Raw genomic sequence first — 17,649 nt, 5'->3', positions numbered from 1 at the left:
AGAGGGTTAATGACGGAGCAAAATGTGTATTTCTTACTCACCTACGATCATCGGAACATAATATGTGTGAGAGAAGAGCTAAAGATTTAATGAAACCGTCTCAACATATTAATAAAGTGATGCATACCATATCGAATGAAGAAGTTCAGAAACGTCGTCTACATTTAAAGACTTCAATTTGAAGTGCTCGATAGCTAGCATTTCAAAGTTGTTCCTTTAGAGGTCATGATGAATCTTCATCTTCATTGAATTGCGGGAGTTTTATTGAGATGATAAAATTTTTGATAGAAACGAATATAGAAATTGATAAAGTTGTGCTGAAAATGCTCCAAAAAATGCACAATACATTGCTTCGAGTATTCAAAATGAAATCTTACACATAATGACGAATAGAGTAAGAAGGATGATTCATGAAGAAATTGGGGATGGATACTTTTGTATTCTTGTTGATAAACCACAAGATGCATCTAAGAGAGAACAAATGGCTATTATTTTGAGGTTTGTGAATGGTGAAGGTATTTTGATATCAAAAGCATCAGCGACACCACAACATCAAGTCTAAAAAATGAGATTATAAGTGTTCTTGCTCAACATGAACATGAAGTGGCAAAAATGAGAGGCCAAGGATATGATGGTGCTAGTAATATGAGGGGCGCTTGGAATGAACTTCAGACATTGTTTTTTAGAGATTGTCCATATGCGTATTACGTCCACTGTTTTGCTCATCGATTATAGTTGGTATTGATTTATGCAGTTAAAGAAGTTGATGTTATTTGGGAGTTCTTTTCTCATCTGGACAATATTATCAACATTATCACTTCTTCCCCTAAGCACATTACAGAGTTACAATCTACTCAAAGAAATGAAATTGAGCATAAGTTAGCTACTGGGGAGCGTGAGTCGGGAAGTGGAGCAAGTCAAGTGGGTAATTTACAACGATCGGGAGCAATTCGTTGGAGTTCTCATTATGACTCTATAAAGAGCTTAATAGATATGTATAATGCAACTTGCAAAGTGTTTGAAAATCTTAGTGTTCACTGTCCAAATGGAAGATCTCAGGGCGAAGTTCATAGCACTTACAAATATATGAAAAATTTTGATTTCGTCTTCAGTTTGCATTTAATGCATACCATCATGAGAATAACCAATGTTCTTTGTCAGGCCCTTCAAAGAAAATCTCAAGACATCCTGATTGCTATGAGATTTGTTTCTACTACAACAAAACTCCTCCACAAATTAAGAGATGATGATTGAGAAGAATTTCTTGAGGAAGTGAAAAAGTTTTGCTCAAAACAAGATATTGAGATACCCGATCTAGAAAGTTTATATAAGATTGGTCCTTGTCGTTTTCGTGATCCAATTACAACGAAGCATCATTATCACTTTGATGTTTTCAATGAAGCAACATATTACATATTGATGGAATTAAATACAAGATTCAATGATACATCAGTTGAACTTCTCACACTTAGTGCAACTTTGGATCCTAGAGATTCATTTGCATCATTTAACAGTTGCGATATTTGTACACTTGCTGAGAAATTCTATCCTAAAGATTTTTCAAATCAAGATATTCGTACTTTGGAATATGAGTTGCGACACTATGAGCTGGATGTGAAAACTGAATCTCGATTTCAAGTATCTACACTTGTTGAGTTATGTCAACAGTTAACTAAGAGTAGAATATCGGATATTTATATTATGGTTACTAGATTGATTCATCTTGTACTTACTTTACTTGTTTCTACCGCTACTACTGAGCGAGCATTTTCGACAATGAAATATGTGAAGACGGATCTTCGTAACAAAATGGAGGTTGAATTTCTTGTTGATTGTATGACACTCTTCATCGAACGAGAACTTGCTCAAAAGATAGATATAGAGTCTGTGATAGATGAATTTTATGTTTCAAAACCTCGTCGGGAACAACTTCAAATTAAATGAATTTGACTTTAATATAATATATTAATTTATTATATCGACTTTTAAGTTGTAACCCGTGTGCAAAAATTTCCTGGATCCGCCACTCCATTAGAGATCCTCTCGTTCCATCACCAAACCTATTTAAACGGGCATACTAAAGAACTGAATTATGCACTTATTTCTAAACTGATGACACGTTTAATATGTTTTGGAATAGTTGTATTTAACCTATATTAAATGTTGATCAGTTTCTTCTCTACGAAAAATGGGAAATATTTTACAGTAAATTACGTTTCCAACTTCCAAGTGATTTTACGTAATTGATGTCTCAACTAAAATGCAGATAGGATCACAGGAAAACTCTAGCAGGTTACACGTCTGTGCATAAGCGTGAAACAAAAACTTTCAAATACTTTTATTGAAATTTGGTGATAATCCGTTACCATTATAAAGTTATTTACAATACTCATGTAGAGACACTGAGCAACAAGTAGTCCATCAAAAGTATGAAATTACATTTAAATGGTAAATTAACTACTACGGTAAATTTAGATGATAAGTAGACAATTACATTACCCCTATGTGCATTTTTTGATACACAATATTAGAAAGTATAATGAATAAGATTTTAACTTTTTTTTCTTCCTTAACACTATCGAGGCTGTCCAGTTCACACGTCCAAGCAGTTAATCAGTAACTACCGCTAAGTGTTCCAGTGAGTTGAAAAATGCAAGCATTTTGTCATAAACATCTTCCTTTGATCTCGTGCTCACAAGGAAATCTAGATGACCATAATTTTCAAGATAGAGCAAATCTGGCTTTGATTGTAATTCCTTGAGAGTATGCTGCAAATCTGTAATGTCTGCTAACGCGTCATTTCCCCCATATCCCATCCATAATGGTAAGGAACTGGGAATTCGGCTAAGATCAAATTTTGGTGGCTTCAGTTGGCCATAGTGCCACATGTTTTTCCACCTTCCATGGTTGTACATCGCGAAAGTACCTTCACGGATCACTGTTGCAAAATTGCGAAAGAGCATTAGTGCTAGGAGATAAAAAAGAAAGGAAGTGGCAAGTATGCCAGGTGCAGTTGTGCACGAGAATCCACACAAACAACAAAATCGAGAGGCAAACTCTCTTTCACAGTGTAGATACGCTGCTGGTCACTGAACTTAAATATAATATAGTCACTGTCTATACCCATTGGTTTTACTAAAGGAAAAAAGGTAACTTGGTAGTTTAGGTATTTGCCAACTAAACCGCTATGTCATTTGTACGTTAGTCAAACTAAGCAAGATAAAGAAAGATGCTGGCCCTATGCATTATGAAATTGTAACAAACGTTGAAGTTCAGAGACTCAAATTGAACAAAATGAAGACTTCTCCAATTGCATTGTCTTTTTTTCATTTTGCATTTCTCTCTCTTTTTCGTTTTTCATTTTTCTTTCTTTGTAGGGTGGGGATGGGAGTAAATTAGGGAACTTATTCGAGAAAATGAAGATAAAATATGTAATGCATGTGTGGAAAAAAGCTAACCACAAATTATAAAGCATAAAAGCATACTCTGAAAGAGGTGATTCAAATTCATTGTAGATGTTGGATGCGGTTCGTATTCAAGATAGAAATCGATCCGAGAGCTATTGAAGCAACAATTCTTCCCTGCACGTAATAACCGATGCATAAGCTTAAAAAGGCATTTAAAGCAATATCACAAACATAAGTGCACGGTCTGATGCCAAACCACATTTCATTCAAGATTCAGTTTGTTTTGGAGAATCGTGCATCATATAATATCACAAAGTTGTCAGTTGATAATATTGCATTTCTACAACAGCATTATTCCTTTCAAAAAAAAAAAAAAAAAAGGAGCTACCATTTGTGTTCAATGTAAGGTTCCTTTGAGTCATATCTGCTGACAATATTGTTTTAATTGATGCAACAAGATTATAGAGTACAGCATAACTAGATATATTTGTTAAGATCAGCTGACACACAGTCACAGAGCAAAAGTCGTTACGACCGACCATATTTTAATAGCATAGTGTGTTGAACCACTAATAAAAAATGTTTTCACTGATCAAAACTCTACCTCAACAACGAATGATCAGATCAAAAATAACAACAGAAACAAAAGTAGCACCTACTGGATATGGAATAAATGAAAATTGTTTTCAAGATGATTCGGAAGCAAATAATTCAGTACATGCAAGTGGATCTGTTCCACACAAAACTAATATTATCCCAAAAACAATACTCCAAATTAGTTATGCAATAATTTTAACCTTCAGGAAATGAGCAAGGATATTAAAGCATTAATGCCTCTTCTGGAACATTCTCAAATATTGTTTTTAGTTCTCTGACATATGAGCCCATGTGCTACAGAATTAGAAAATGGCTCTATTTGAGGTATTCCTGTGAACACTTTGTGGTTAAGAAAATGTAATTTTAAGAATTGAGTGATCCCGTCAAAAGAACTGAAACAGTATCAATATGTTTTCTCATATAAGACAAATAAGCTTTTTTTTTTTTTTTTCCAACACGTGTAGCTACCTGTCGTGTACGCATTTCTAATACAGACTTTCAAGTTATATTTTCTGAAGAACAGTCCCAAAAAGGCTGAACAACTGGGTGGACACAGAATCCGATATTTCCAAGATCAAGCGATCAGTGTATCCTTATCATACAACAAAATAGCTCTCTTCCTTTCATTAGTTTCATTCCACCTGAAACTTTCTCACAAGACAATGAGAGTCGCCAAAGCAACTAGGCTTTTGTCGACTAATGCGAATCAAACTAGCTTTCCAGCAGAAAGTGTAAGTATTTGTGGAGTAAAGAGATTGAGAACCATTCGATGTTCTATCGTACACCTTATTATCCAAAAGATGTATTGAAGACACAATTTAAATGCATAATTTTGGCCCCTCTTATAGCTTAAGATTTTAAGTAAGGAAGTTCAACATGATATCTTAGCAGACAAAGATCCTATGTTCAAATCTTACCTACACCCATTTTATGAAAATTGGTAGGTGTCATGGCATTTTAATAAAATGGAATCAGCCCTTCAAGTGAAAGGGAGTATCAAAGACTAAAATTACATGTATAAACGTGTCCCCTTTCCACAACTTACGCTTTTAGATCGTTCAACAAGGTGGGGAAAAGAAAAAAAAAAGAATCAACCAGTTATGGTTAGAGGACCTGTAACAGAAGTTAGCAAGTCACCACAATCTACATGTCCGTCGCACATCATATCCATGATGCGAGTACACCAGTCACTGAATGCATCAGAGGAGAAAGTCAAAGCTAATAAAATTATAACTAGACAGCTAGACAGTTACTAAGGAACAGGTAAAAAAATAGATGTTAAAAGACCTTTTGAAATTGAGTTCATGAATGCCCATTGCAAGAAAAATCTGTAATAAAATAACCGGTTTTCAGTATGACTGGAAACATTTCCAGCAAGAAAGACATCAGGGCACAAAACAAACCTGATCAAGGTGCATTTTAACTAATCTAAGAGGCAATCTAGCAGTGATATGATTCAAATATGTTATAGGACAAAGAAGTGCAGCTGCTCCAACCATCTCTACTATGTCTGGTTGAGTTAAGGCAGCCAGAGAAATTATTGTTCCCTATAAAAGAAGCAGATGTATCACAAGCCACCATATCATCCTGTATGCAATAAAGCAAAACTCAAGCTATCATAAGATTGAAAACCTGAGAATGTCCAATGACAAACACTCTCGAGTTTGTAACTGTGTATATATAACGAATCATTTCTCGCACGTCGTAAAGAGCATAATCCTGCCAGCTCCAATCCCAGAATTCCTAAACAAACAAGCACTAACTGAAAATTAGATCATTGGCTGACGTGAAATGTATAAAAATGCTGCTTCATAGAAAAGAAAAGTTCCCAGCATCATATGCATGAATTTTTCACATTAAATGATAAGTGTCTTGGACAAATCAGGTAATCATCTTGCATGTTTTGAGAGGCAACAAATTCATCAAATGCAATTGCTGCACATGCTCTGGCTCAGATTTAAGTTTAACAATGCCGTTTGTTGATAAATGTCCATATAAACTGAACCTATATGAGTTTTTCATGTTTCCATTTCAAAAATAACTTAATAATCACTGTGAAAAGAATGAATATTATGGATATCGACGAATCATCATATGAGAGTTTACTTAATATATCATCATTATTCATTAGGAAACAAGGAGATAACTGAAACTTGTAGTAGACAAGGCTGGCCAAAGATTTGAGCAAGTACCATGAATAATGATCCTTTAAACATAAACCTGTCTTTCTTTTTTGTTCGTTGGAACCATCTTCTGATTATATTTAAAATGGTAAGAATTCTTATTACAAATATGTATTCAAAGCATAAGGAGTATTACCCTATCTTTCTCTGATAAAGATACATGGCCATGACACCAGCGTGTCCCACGCACATTACCAACCCAGACATCAAAATCACGATTTGCAAGTATAAACCCCAAGGACTGATTTGGGTTATCCAAGAACCATGCATCACCTGCCTGTTAAGTCATGGATTATGCAATTGGTCAATGAAAAAGGGTCAGACATAAATTTCATTAATATGATCAAAGTAGAAGAACCATTAAATGGAAAACCGCTAGTTTTCACTTTACGAAGAAAAGAAAATGTCAATGCATGACTAGCATGGACTAATATCTAATTACACAGAAAGCAAGCATTTGCATGTATGCACTCCCCAGTGTTGGTCAAAAATAAGAAATATCGCTAAACTTGCACAGAGCATAATTCCACTGTCAAAACAAAATTAGGACAGAACTCAAGAATATCAAGCTAAAAAATGGCTTCAATATGCATGATGGAATGCTAAGTTCACGTTAAACTAAGCTTCCCCTTTATCAAGAAGATTGCATTATTAAGTTCAAACACGTAATAAAGATAGGCATGAGATGAATGAAATGTTTCGAAGCCAACAAAAAATAGTAAATATAGAAGAGACTTCTTTTTTGGCCTCAAAGTATCCATATAATAAAAAGAACAACTGAAAAGAATTACCATAAAAAGTCCATGAATAAGCAGAACTGGAGGACCCCTTTGTCTTCTGAGATTTCCAGAGCTAGATGACACACGCTGAAGTCCCAGTATGAATCCATCTTTTGTTTGTGTCTAAAACAATTGATCACACACCTCACTTATGTTAATAGTATAATTTAACCATACAAATGAAAAAATAGCTTAAAAATAAAATTGGTCAGTCTAATGATCATGTAATTCAAATCAAGATTACAAGAATTATAGTTATCTATTTGTGATTAAAAACTACTTTTCATATAATTTCTTGAATTTTTCACATTAAATGATAAGTGTCTTGGACAAATCAGGTAATCATCTTGCATGTTTTGAGAGGCAACAAATTCATCAAATGCTATTGCTGCACATGCTCTGGCTCAGATTTAAGTTTAACAATGCTGTTTGTTGATAAATGTCCATATAAACTGAACCTATATGAGTTTTTCATGTTTCCATTTCAAAAATAACTTAATAATCACTGTGAAAAGAATGAATATTATGGATATCGACGAATCATCATATGAGAGTTTACTTAATATATCATCATTATTCATTAGGAAACAAGGAGATAACTGAAACTTGTAGTAGACAAGGCTGGCCAAAGATTTGAGCAAGTACCATGAATAATGATCCTTTAAACATAAACCTGTCTTTCTTTTTTGTTCGTTGGAACCATCTTCTGATTATATTTAAAATGGTAAGAATTCTTATTACAAATATGTATTCAAAGCATAAGGAGTATTACCCTATCTTTCTCTGATAAAGATACATGGCCATGACACCAGCGTGTCCCACGCACATTACCAACCCAGACATCAAAACCACGATTTGCAAGTATAAACCCCAAGGACTGATTTGGGTTATCCAAGAACCATGCATCACCTGCCTGTTAAGTCATGGATTATGCAATTGGTCAATGAAAAAGGGTCAGACATAAATTTCATTAATATGATCAAAGTAGAAGAACCATTAAATGGAAAACCGCTAGTTTTCACTTTACGAAGAAAAGAAAATGTCAATGCATGACTAGCATGGACTAATATCTAATTACACAGAAAGCAAGCATTTGCATGTATGCACTCCCCAGTGTTGGTCAAAAATAAGAAATATCGCTAAACTTGCACAGAGCATAATTCCACTGTCAAAACAAAATTAGGACAGAACTCAAGAATATCAAGCTAAAAAATGGCTTCAATATGCATGATGGAATGCTAAGTTCACGTTAAACTAAGCTTCCCCTTTATCAAGAAGATTGCATTATTAAGTTCAAACACGTAATAAAGATAGGCATGAGATGAATGAAATGTTTCGAAGCCAACAAAAAATAGTAAATATAGAAGAGACTTCTTTTTTGGCCTCAAAGTATCCATATAATAAAAAGAACAACTGAAAAGAATTACCATAAAAAGTCCATGAATAAGCAGAACTGGAGGACCCCTTTGTCTTCTGAGATTTCCAGAGCTAGATGACACACGCTGAAGTCCCAGTATGAATCCATCTTTTGTTTGTGTCTAAAACAATTGATCACACACCTCACTTATGTTAATAGTATAATTTAACCATACAAATGAAAAAATAGCTTAAAAATAAAATTGGTCAGTCTAATGATCATGTAATTCAAATCAAGATTACAAGAATTATAGTTATCTATTTGTGATTAAAAACTACTTTTCATATAATTTCCACAGCCAATGCTATACGATCATTTTGCTAGCAAAAACCCTTCTTGGCATTCACTAAGTTCTAAACTCCTAATTATCATGGTTATGTGCAATATCGCTTTAAATATAAAAACAATTATCAATGCAGAGTTTGGGCTAATCCAAGTTAACATTGATTTTTAAGATAGAATCTCGCAAAGCTCAAAATTCTATCAGATTTTTAAGATTGGTGTTGTCAACAAGCCACCCCTTAATTAATTATGAAAACATGAAAACGATAATCAGTATTTTGTCCTATTCTACTTACTAACCAAAATATGATTTAGAAAAACCAATTTCATAGATTGCAACGATTCCGGTCAAGTAAATTTTAATACATAAACAGAGAGGTTACTTTGTGTTCTGAGCAAGGGAAACCAGAAGGTTCGATGAGTTGAGCGCAAAGCCCAGCTACAGGTGACTGTGACTTTCGCCGGAGGATTGAGGCGCCATCGAAGTCTTCGGCGGCCTTCACGGCGGACAGGATGAGACGACTTAACAGAAACATCATCACCGCCGCCTGCGCCGCCGAAAGCTCCATCGTCTTCCGATAAGAACCGCGGGAAGATCTCCAACGGTTTCAGTAACAGCAGTTAAATGTAGAATGATCAGATAATTTCATCCGCCCCACAATTTGCGGATTTGCTTTGCCGTTTTCCCGTTTGTGAATACGCGCAGATAGGCGCGTCGATGTATATTAATGCTGCACATCTTGAAAGTGCAGCCGGATTTGAGCCAGTGGGTAATGGGCAGTAACGGATTGAAGTTCAGTAGCCAATGAGACAATTTTGTAAATTCGGTGGGTAAGTAGTGACATAGCCCAAAGTTCAGTGGCTAACGAAACATTTAACTCAAGTGCAGCGGTCATCCTGCTTTTAAGCAAAGTTTCATTTCAGTAACTCACTTTAATTTGTTTCAAATTCACCACTCAACTTTATTTTTAGTTTCAATTGAGCCACTCTATTAAGCCAACTAACAATCTTTCATACGTGGCAGATGGAGAAGCTGTTGTGTAAATTTTAATAAATTCTTAAAATTCTAATTCCTCCACGTAGCTCATCTCCCTTTCATGTCAATGTTACAAGGAGCCGTTTAGCCGTTTAGCATAGTTTTTGATATCATTTGATTAATTTTATAAGATGAAGTTAGTTCAATGTGGCTTCAAATATCAATTAAAATAGTTTCCTCATGAATTCTTTTACAAGAAATAGGAGTAAAAGTCCCCTCAAACAAGCCCCCAGGAATTGGACACGGTGCAGGCAACTGAGCATCTACTTTCATTTTGAAAGTTTTCATCCATCGATTATAGTTACATTGTTACGAACAAATATAGACCAATCAGGAAAATTGAGAACGAGTTCAAAATTCAATCATTTATATATTAAAACTCATTAAAAGAGTCTTGGAATCGAAACTAGCCAGAGTACATTTTTATTAATTATCACAATAAGGTTTCAAATTATTCTTTATGTTTCACATGTTACAATATTCCAATACAGTGTTGAAAAATATGTGCTTAGTTATTATATTTAGCTTTGTAATCCTTCCATAGCTGATCCACATTTTTTCCAAGAAGATCCACAAAATAAGTATCACTATAGCCATTCCTCATCTTCTTGTTAAGTTGTGCAACAAATCCACCCTTTAGGCTATTACAGTAGTCGAGAAACCTTGCTGTTACATCGTACCCTTGATCCCACCGGTTGCCCTGCCCGGGTTTCACCCAATGGCTCGGTGCATAGCCAGCCTTAAGCCTCACATAATCAGCAATTCCCTCTATAAGACCTCCCGGGGCTCTTCCATTTCCGTTCCATTGCCATATGTGCGTCATTTCGTGATAAAGAACCCCAGTTATTTCTCGTTTAACGTTGCCCGAGTAACCTAGTATTGAGAACAATATCATAAATTCTTATCCAAGATATGATGATCGAGAAGTAAAAGTACGTTTGATATGAAATACTAGACATTAATAAACCGGACAAAAAGATTTTAATTTATTTTTCTTCCTCAAAACATCCATGATTGTGTAGTCTAACATGCAAAACGAACTAGAAGTATTATAATCTAGGTTGTTTTTATTATTACCTTGAATGTATCGGGCGCTGACGTGAATTTCGTTGTTGCTCGCATATGCGACTCCATCCATGTCATCGATGAATAAGCTAACTTTCGGAACGTTTTTCCTTTGCGATGGAGTGTTCTGTTGGAAAATTCTCCAAATGAAACTGGTGGCCGAGTCTAGAGTTTGCTTGCTGTACTGAGCTCCAATTTCCCGGGTGAATCGGGCTCCACCGGGGGTGGTTGCAGCCCTGTTGGTGACCGTGTATTCGACTGCATGGCTACCATGGATGGCTGCAGATAGTATTGCTGCATAAGTGAGGAACAACATTAATTTGGCCATGTCTTTGTTGGTTTTTCTGTGCTTGCAATTGTTTCCTAGTTGTGTTTGGCTTGGCTATGCATCAATTATGTATTTATAGATGTTTGGAAAGTCAAACGTTGACGAAAACATTGCTGACTAGAAAGAGAGAATATTCAGAAGTCAATTGCTTGAAAAGATGGCAATAGGGACAAGTTCAAAACTAGAATTTCCCAAACATCAGAACGGATCTAGAGCGGTTTATGCGCATTATATATATCCCACAGACTTCTCCCAATTCCATTTTTTTCCCCGAGTTGATTTAGTTGAGCAGTTGGATTAATGTAGTCTAGCGTTTACCTCGTCCGTGTACTGTATAAAATGTGTAAAGACGGTGTGAAATCACAATATTTTACTATTTCAAATATATATGATTGTGGTGACTTGACCAAGTTAATTTCATGATGAACGGCCGGCCAGCCTGCAGGCCAGAATAAAAATATAAAAGTGTAAATTTTTTTGAATTGGTCTATCAATGCTGCGGCTTTAGATGATGGAATATTGGCAATTGAGAAAATTAAAGTCAGAATTTGATAGATATGTTGATCAAGACTGTTTCAATCGAGAAACGGCAATTGAACTTCCATCAGACTTCTTTATTGAGGATTGAGGAATTATTGTCACTACAGAAGAGTCATTGATGATATTCATCTAAAAAAGATTGTTAAATTGTAGAGTTTAATAATACATTACACAAAGTTTGTACGCGGGTCGGCCCTCATCATAGTTAATTATGAAGTGATGAAAAGATGACATAATATCATAATGAGACGAACTTTCATAACTTGCGTGATTTTTTGCGTTTTTGTGCGTTTTTTTTTCTTTTTGTAATTTTTATTATTCTCAATGATATAGAATTAGGGTTTATAACTCTCGACACTACACACAAGGCCCAAACTCTATCTCTTTAAAAGTTTTCGAAGACAAGATTTTATTTTTTTTTAAATTTAAATTCATTATGAGAACTTAAGAAGTATGATGAAATCACTATTCGATCTCTATACCATTCAATTGATTAAAAAAACTACTGACATATTCCTCTTAAGTATCATAACAGTCTCAGATACCATCCAACTTTTGAATAAATTGTAACTTTCAGACGAGATGCTTTTAGCATAGTTTTAGCCTTTTAGACAAGATGAAACATCGTGAATTGAAGTTCCAATGAACCAATTGTTTATAAGAATGGTTCAATGAACTAGTTGTTATCGGAGTTTCCGTTGTCCTTGAGAGAATTGTAAGCCTCAATCGATTACACACGAACTTGCTGTCGGGACATTTACAAGGAATAGCCCTCGACTTCAATTCTAGTAATGTGTTTATCTTACACTCTTAGTGGTTGTGTTTGTACGAGTATTGCTAATACGAGAGTTAATCCAACCACTATAGCTATCTTTTGTTTATGGACTTCTTGACACGACCTGTCCTAATCACCCTAATGGATCCGACACATGTCGTACACTGATGGTAGATACTAGCGAAGTGCCGGACCCACCACCAAGGCAAATTTGACATGCTTTGACTGTTATAATTTCATAAAAATTTCGACAGAGTTCCCTCTGAAAAATGAACTAAAATCACCTGAAAATAAAATAAAATATCCCAAATATGTACATATAGTTTAAAACAGGGTACACCGGCCCCTCAAAATATCAACTATTCAAATACAACACTGACAATTCGACTTTTGCAACAATTTCTAAATCACAGTATTCCAAAATGCATAATATATATACAAAACATAACAAGCCCAACACATGGAACTAATTTCTAACCAAAAGAGGTGTCTATCCCAAAATATGAACTATTAAACTGAAAAGATGATTCATATAATGCTTGACAATATATGGCTCAACTCGATAGATTAACTGGCTTAGTAGTGCTCAACTCAACCACTATCTGATAAAAGAAATAGTGATAAAAAAATGTGAGCCTATAACTCAGTGATTGGATACTTGTAAAAGTATACTTTTCCATTCATAAAATCTTTCTGAAAATTGACATATAGCATAAAATTTCTTTTCACAGACATATAAATTAAAATATTTATTCTTTAAATTGAATAAGCTGAATTCTGTACCTTAGAATCTGATAGTACTACCAAAACTAAAATATACTATAATCATAAACATTTTTATTCTGTATACTGCATTTCTAAAATCTGATAAGCTATGTAATACTGAAACATTACACCAAAAATGTACCCGGAATAACTATACTCGTGTATCGATTAATCTCGATATACATAGCAAGGTTATTCAATTATGAAATTCAATAATTCTGAAATTCTGATCGTACGCGCGCAGAGCTATAAAATGGTCATACACTATAGAAACACATTCATAATAGTGCATAGCGGGTAAAATCACTATACTGATCATACGCTGTGGAAACACATTCACACTAGCGCAGAATGGGTAAAATAATCATATGAAGTCATACACTGTGGAAACACATTCACACCAGTGCAGACGAGAGTAAAATCAGTTGGATACTTTATGATGGTTTTTAGAAAATAACTTTAAATATGTTGAAACATTTAATACTCATATAACATGCTAATAAAATGATTTACTAAATTGAATTTAACTTTTAAAAACAACTGGTTATAAATCAACTTTATTCTGAAAATCGTGTTGTCAAATAAACTATATGAATTAATAAATTTTTCGAGTTAATATAAATTAAATAAATACTAATTTTCTGAAAAATAAGCTTATCCACTCACATAATACAAGCTGAACCTAAGATGGTCGATAGGCTCTTCCAATCTCCTCGTCACCACCTGGAATATATAACACGATGACTAATCAACAACTATTAAATTAAGAAACTTTAAGACCTACTTCTATAATACTTAACTAAAATTGGTCGATGCTCGAATGAATTTCCCAAATATTCTTTTGATCAATTGGAGCTAATTCCACTTTCTAATCCCTTTTTTAATAACTAATTCATCAACAAAACCTTCTTCCCAAGTTTAAAACTAATTTTACTCTCCAATCAAGTGAAACTAGTAACCATAATTCCACCCATTTAATATACATTTTGTTCCATAAAATCAACTGCCAAGTGAATAATTCCATTAATGTAATCATTCGCACAAATTATCCATGCTCAATCATCAAATTTAAAAATTAGGGTTTGCCCAAAAAAAAAATTGACATCTCCTTACCTTAATGTAGATAGAAATTCAAGAATCAATAACTTGAGTTCCAAATAGTATTCATCTCAAAAATCTGAAAATTTCGAGCCAAAATAAAACCCTAGAATTTTAACATAATTCATAATTTATCACTTGAAACAAATGGAAAAATTCAACCCAAGCTTGAAGAGATTAGCCTTACCTCTTTTCTTCTTCTTCTCTTTTCTTCTTTCCTTTTTTCTTCCCTTTGTCCCTAATTTTTCCCTTCTTTCTCGGCCTTCTAGCCTTCTGCCCATTTTTCTTCAGTGTATGTGTGTGTGTGTTTTTTAGTGAAAATGGGTCAATGGTTGAATATAATGCTCCACTGACCCAAAATTGCAAATAAGTCCTTCAACTCCCTTTATTAATGACATTTAATCCTAGAACTTCCAAAAATATATAAGTAAATTCCTAACTTTAAAATGTATCCAATTTAACCTTCATATTTTGTCAATTGCAAAATAAACTCAAATAAAATATTTAATTTCATTTTAAACCTTAATGGACTTGACTTTGAAAATTTCACTATTGACTTTGACTAGATAAAATGTGGGTTGTAACACTTCTGTTTAGGTATTTTATTTAGGGGTTATTTAACAAAGCTTTTAATAAAAGTTTTAGCAGATTTCGATAAAAATTGATGAAATGTATTATTAAAAAGTTGATGAAAGTTATAGGTTCCATAACCTGCGTGGTCAAAATTAATTGAAGATGTTAACCTCAATTTTTAACACCTTTTTAAGTTATTCCAAACGAACACTAAGTGATTCTAAGTATCATTATTCTTAGCTCCATGTCCTTAGCTATTGGGAAACTAAGCCTCCGTTTGGTTTGATAAAAATTATGTTTGAAGATAATTTCGATAAAAATTAATGAGGGCTGAGCGCACTTCAAATTGCAATTTCGACCGTTGATAACTAAAATTTGGACTGTTGCTTTTCACCAAGACAATACGGTTGCTGCATAATTTCAAACATTGCAGCCGCAATTTTGGACCATTATATGTTAGAATGACCTTTTTACCCTTAATATTAAATTCATTTTACATGCAAGATGGGCATTTTCGGTATTTCATTTATAACACATCAAATTTTGCTACCAAATTGGTGCCCATTCTGAAATGAGTAACGATCAATTAATTGCTCAAATTGGGAGAAAAGCTCTCCCAAACAGGCTCTAAAATAAGTGATTGAAAAATTAATGAAAATTGTGGATTCTATATAATATGTGCTTGAAAATGAATTTTAGAAAATAGAAATCAAAATAGGAGTTAAACATAAGCTAAATCTATTTGTCAATATCAACATATACTCATTCATTGACTGAGGAGGGGAAATTTGTTATGAAATCAAATAAACATTATTTAGCCTCTCATAATCATGAAATTAAATAATAAAATCGTAAAAAATAATAGGGTCAATACAATAAAAGAAGAAAAGAATCAAAACAGTTGTCCTTCGACACCCAATTCCCAACAATAATGGATTTTCAAACTCTTTATGGATGATTCTAAATCTCTGGCCAATTGATGAATATCAATTCTTGAAAATTTATGAATGAATCTATATAGTTTGATACATAGCCTCTTTGAAGATTGTGAATTACTGCTATTATGCTGCTGCTTCTTGCCGAATTAGATGTGAGATAATGATCTCACACCTGAACGCAACCACACACGCAGTGGTGGTGATGTGGGGAAGAAGAGACACCAAGGATCAAGTATAAAAAAAATTATATGACTCCTTGTATTGATTTCATACTTTTACATTAACCAAACAATGTGTACACATGACCTGCTAAACCTAAAAGTACAAAAATTTGTCAAAAGATCAATTGAAACAACTTAATTCCCTACTTGATGTTGCAGGAGCTTGTTATTTTATGCAATAAGCAGAGACACAAGATTCTATAACAACCTCTTAATTAGTTAAATCAGTATGTATCTTTTTGAGAAGACAGAACAAGAAAACAATTATACTCAAGTAGGTTGCGCAGAAACGGAAACGAGAAGGCCACCAGCTAATGCCCCGGTCCACGTCGACTTGGTCCCGAGTACGCCCTTTCGATTCTAAACCTGGCCATCATCGGATCAGACAGAGAACTATCCTTTACGGGTCTGGTGCACATTGCACTTGAGATCAAGAGAAAGAAGAAGACAACAAAAATAGCCTTTAGGGCCAATATAAAAGCCTGAGACCTCATCTTTTTTGTATTGTTTTGGCCAAAAGGCAAAGTTTGTTGGAACTGTGAATTCTTGAACTGTCTATATAAAGATGACAGAAAGGATGGTAGAAGCCGAGGAAGGGCATGTTTTTTTGACTTTGAAATTGGGATTTTTAGGGTTAGTTGGCGGGGAGAAACAGGGATCGTTTTTCAGAGTTTGAAAAAAGTAGAAGCTAATGGTTTGAATTGAAAAATAATGGACATGCTGGAAAAGTCATTAGGCAGAGTCAAATAAAAAATATATGAAGTAATACTATTTAACATAGCTATAGCATTATTCAAACGGATATGGATCACAAGACTTCAAACTTTGGTGGGTTTTTAAAGTTTGTTTATATATTTATGTTCAACAATGACATTTTCAAAGATAAGGAAAATTGCAAAGTTAGTCCTCATTCTTTCATTCTAACTGCAAAAAGGAAAAATAAATTCCAATATACTCTTTATTCAGTATGGAGCCACGTGTCCTTACTTCTTCGTGTTGGAATTATAATACTCTTATTAATTAGGATAATGCTATTTGCAGTGACTTACTACTGCAGTCATCCTACGTGGCGTATATGCGACGGTTAATGATCTATTGTATAAGGTAATAAAAAAATTATCACATTAATGTATCAAATCATTAATCGTCATATAGGAAGACTACGGTAGTGAGCGAGAGCAAATAGCATTGCTCAATTGAATAATTCTTTCGTAGTATGCCCCCAAAGGATGAAATATTTAGGTCTAGAAATCAACCATTTCTTTGTATCCGAGAAAAACTTTAGATTAATAAGAATATTGAAGGTCAGGTATAATTTTTCTCCTATTTTTGATCTATATAAACATTAAAAGTTACGAATTGTATTAGTTTTCTTCAATAAAAAGTCCCTTGCATACAAATCTGGTTGACGTGAAAGTAAGATGCTTCAAATTTAAGAGTTGAAATTCTCGTTTAATTGTCATGTGCCGTTAATGAGAATATACTTCACTTTTAATTGTTATTCATTTGTTCAAACTGAGAGACAAATCTAACTTTACTTTGTATGGTTATATGATCATAGCCACATAGCAATAGAGATTATACTGGTTTCTCTAAGACTAAATTATAATGAAAATTTGGGATCTAACTTAACTCTTTTTTATAT

The 17,649-nt window shown here is 33.9% G+C and overlaps 3 protein-coding genes across 3 annotated transcripts; 1 reads left to right on the top strand and 2 right to left on the bottom strand.

The window, feature by feature from the left end:
* Positions 1–382: 382 nt before the first annotated feature.
* Positions 383–1,254, top strand: LOC111379186. Its single transcript, XM_023002532.1, has 2 exons — positions 383–515; positions 755–1,254. Exons 1-2 carry the CDS (start codon positions 383–385, stop codon positions 1,252–1,254), a joined length of 633 nt encoding a protein of 210 aa, XP_022858300.1.
* A 1,082-nt stretch (positions 1,255–2,336) lies between these two features.
* LOC111387795 (triacylglycerol lipase 1-like) lies at positions 2,337–9,391 on the bottom strand. The gene is made up of 9 exons (XM_023012387.1): positions 9,049–9,391; positions 8,394–8,504; positions 7,739–7,879; positions 5,637–5,747; positions 5,408–5,551; positions 5,292–5,332; positions 5,118–5,194; positions 3,486–3,581; positions 2,337–2,938 (listed from the first exon to the last, which is right to left on the bottom strand). Exons 1-9 carry the CDS (start codon positions 9,232–9,234, stop codon positions 2,610–2,612), a joined length of 1,236 nt encoding a protein of 411 aa, XP_022868155.1. The 5' UTR covers positions 9,235–9,391; the 3' UTR covers positions 2,337–2,609.
* A 660-nt stretch (positions 9,392–10,051) lies between these two features.
* LOC111391744 lies at positions 10,052–11,149 on the bottom strand. Its single transcript, XM_023016995.1, has 2 exons — positions 10,779–11,149; positions 10,052–10,574 (listed from the first exon to the last, which is right to left on the bottom strand). Exons 1-2 carry the CDS (start codon positions 11,092–11,094, stop codon positions 10,210–10,212), a joined length of 681 nt encoding a protein of 226 aa, XP_022872763.1. The 5' UTR covers positions 11,095–11,149; the 3' UTR covers positions 10,052–10,209.
* Positions 11,150–17,649: the final 6,500 nt, after the last annotated feature.

The sequence above is a fragment of the Olea europaea genome, chromosome 3 (assembly GCF_002742605.1).
Source record: "Olea europaea var. sylvestris chromosome 3, O_europaea_v1, whole genome shotgun sequence".
Taxonomy (NCBI): domain Eukaryota; kingdom Viridiplantae; phylum Streptophyta; class Magnoliopsida; order Lamiales; family Oleaceae; genus Olea; species Olea europaea.
Note: the sequence above shows the minus strand (reverse complement) of the source record. Positions and strands in the feature narration are given on the sequence as shown.

Excerpts from the sequence above, each read along its gene's own strand:
- LOC111391744 (XM_023016995.1), bottom strand. The coding sequence starts at position 11,094 with ATGGCCAAATTAATGTTGTTCCTCACTTATGCAGCAATACTATCTGCA. Across the intron at positions 10,575-10,778 it reads CAGCGCCCGATACATTCAAG|GTTACTCGGGCAACGTTAAA; the intron begins GTAATAATAAAA and ends TCTCAATACTAG.
- LOC111379186 (XM_023002532.1), top strand. The coding sequence starts at position 383 with ATGACGAATAGAGTAAGAAGGATGATTCATGAAGAAATTGGGGATGGA. Across the intron at positions 516-754 it reads GAGGTTTGTGAATGGTGAAG|TTAAAGAAGTTGATGTTATT; the intron begins GTATTTTGATAT and ends TGATTTATGCAG.
- LOC111387795 (XM_023012387.1), bottom strand. The coding sequence starts at position 9,234 with ATGGAGCTTTCGGCGGCGCAGGCGGCGGTGATGATGTTTCTGTTAAGT. Across the intron at positions 7,880-8,393 it reads TTATTCATGGACTTTTTATG|GCAGGTGATGCATGGTTCTT; the intron begins GTAATTCTTTTC and ends ATGACTTAACAG. Across the intron at positions 5,333-5,407 it reads TTAAAATGCACCTTGATCAG|ATTTTTCTTGCAATGGGCAT; the intron begins GTTTGTTTTGTG and ends ATTTTATTACAG.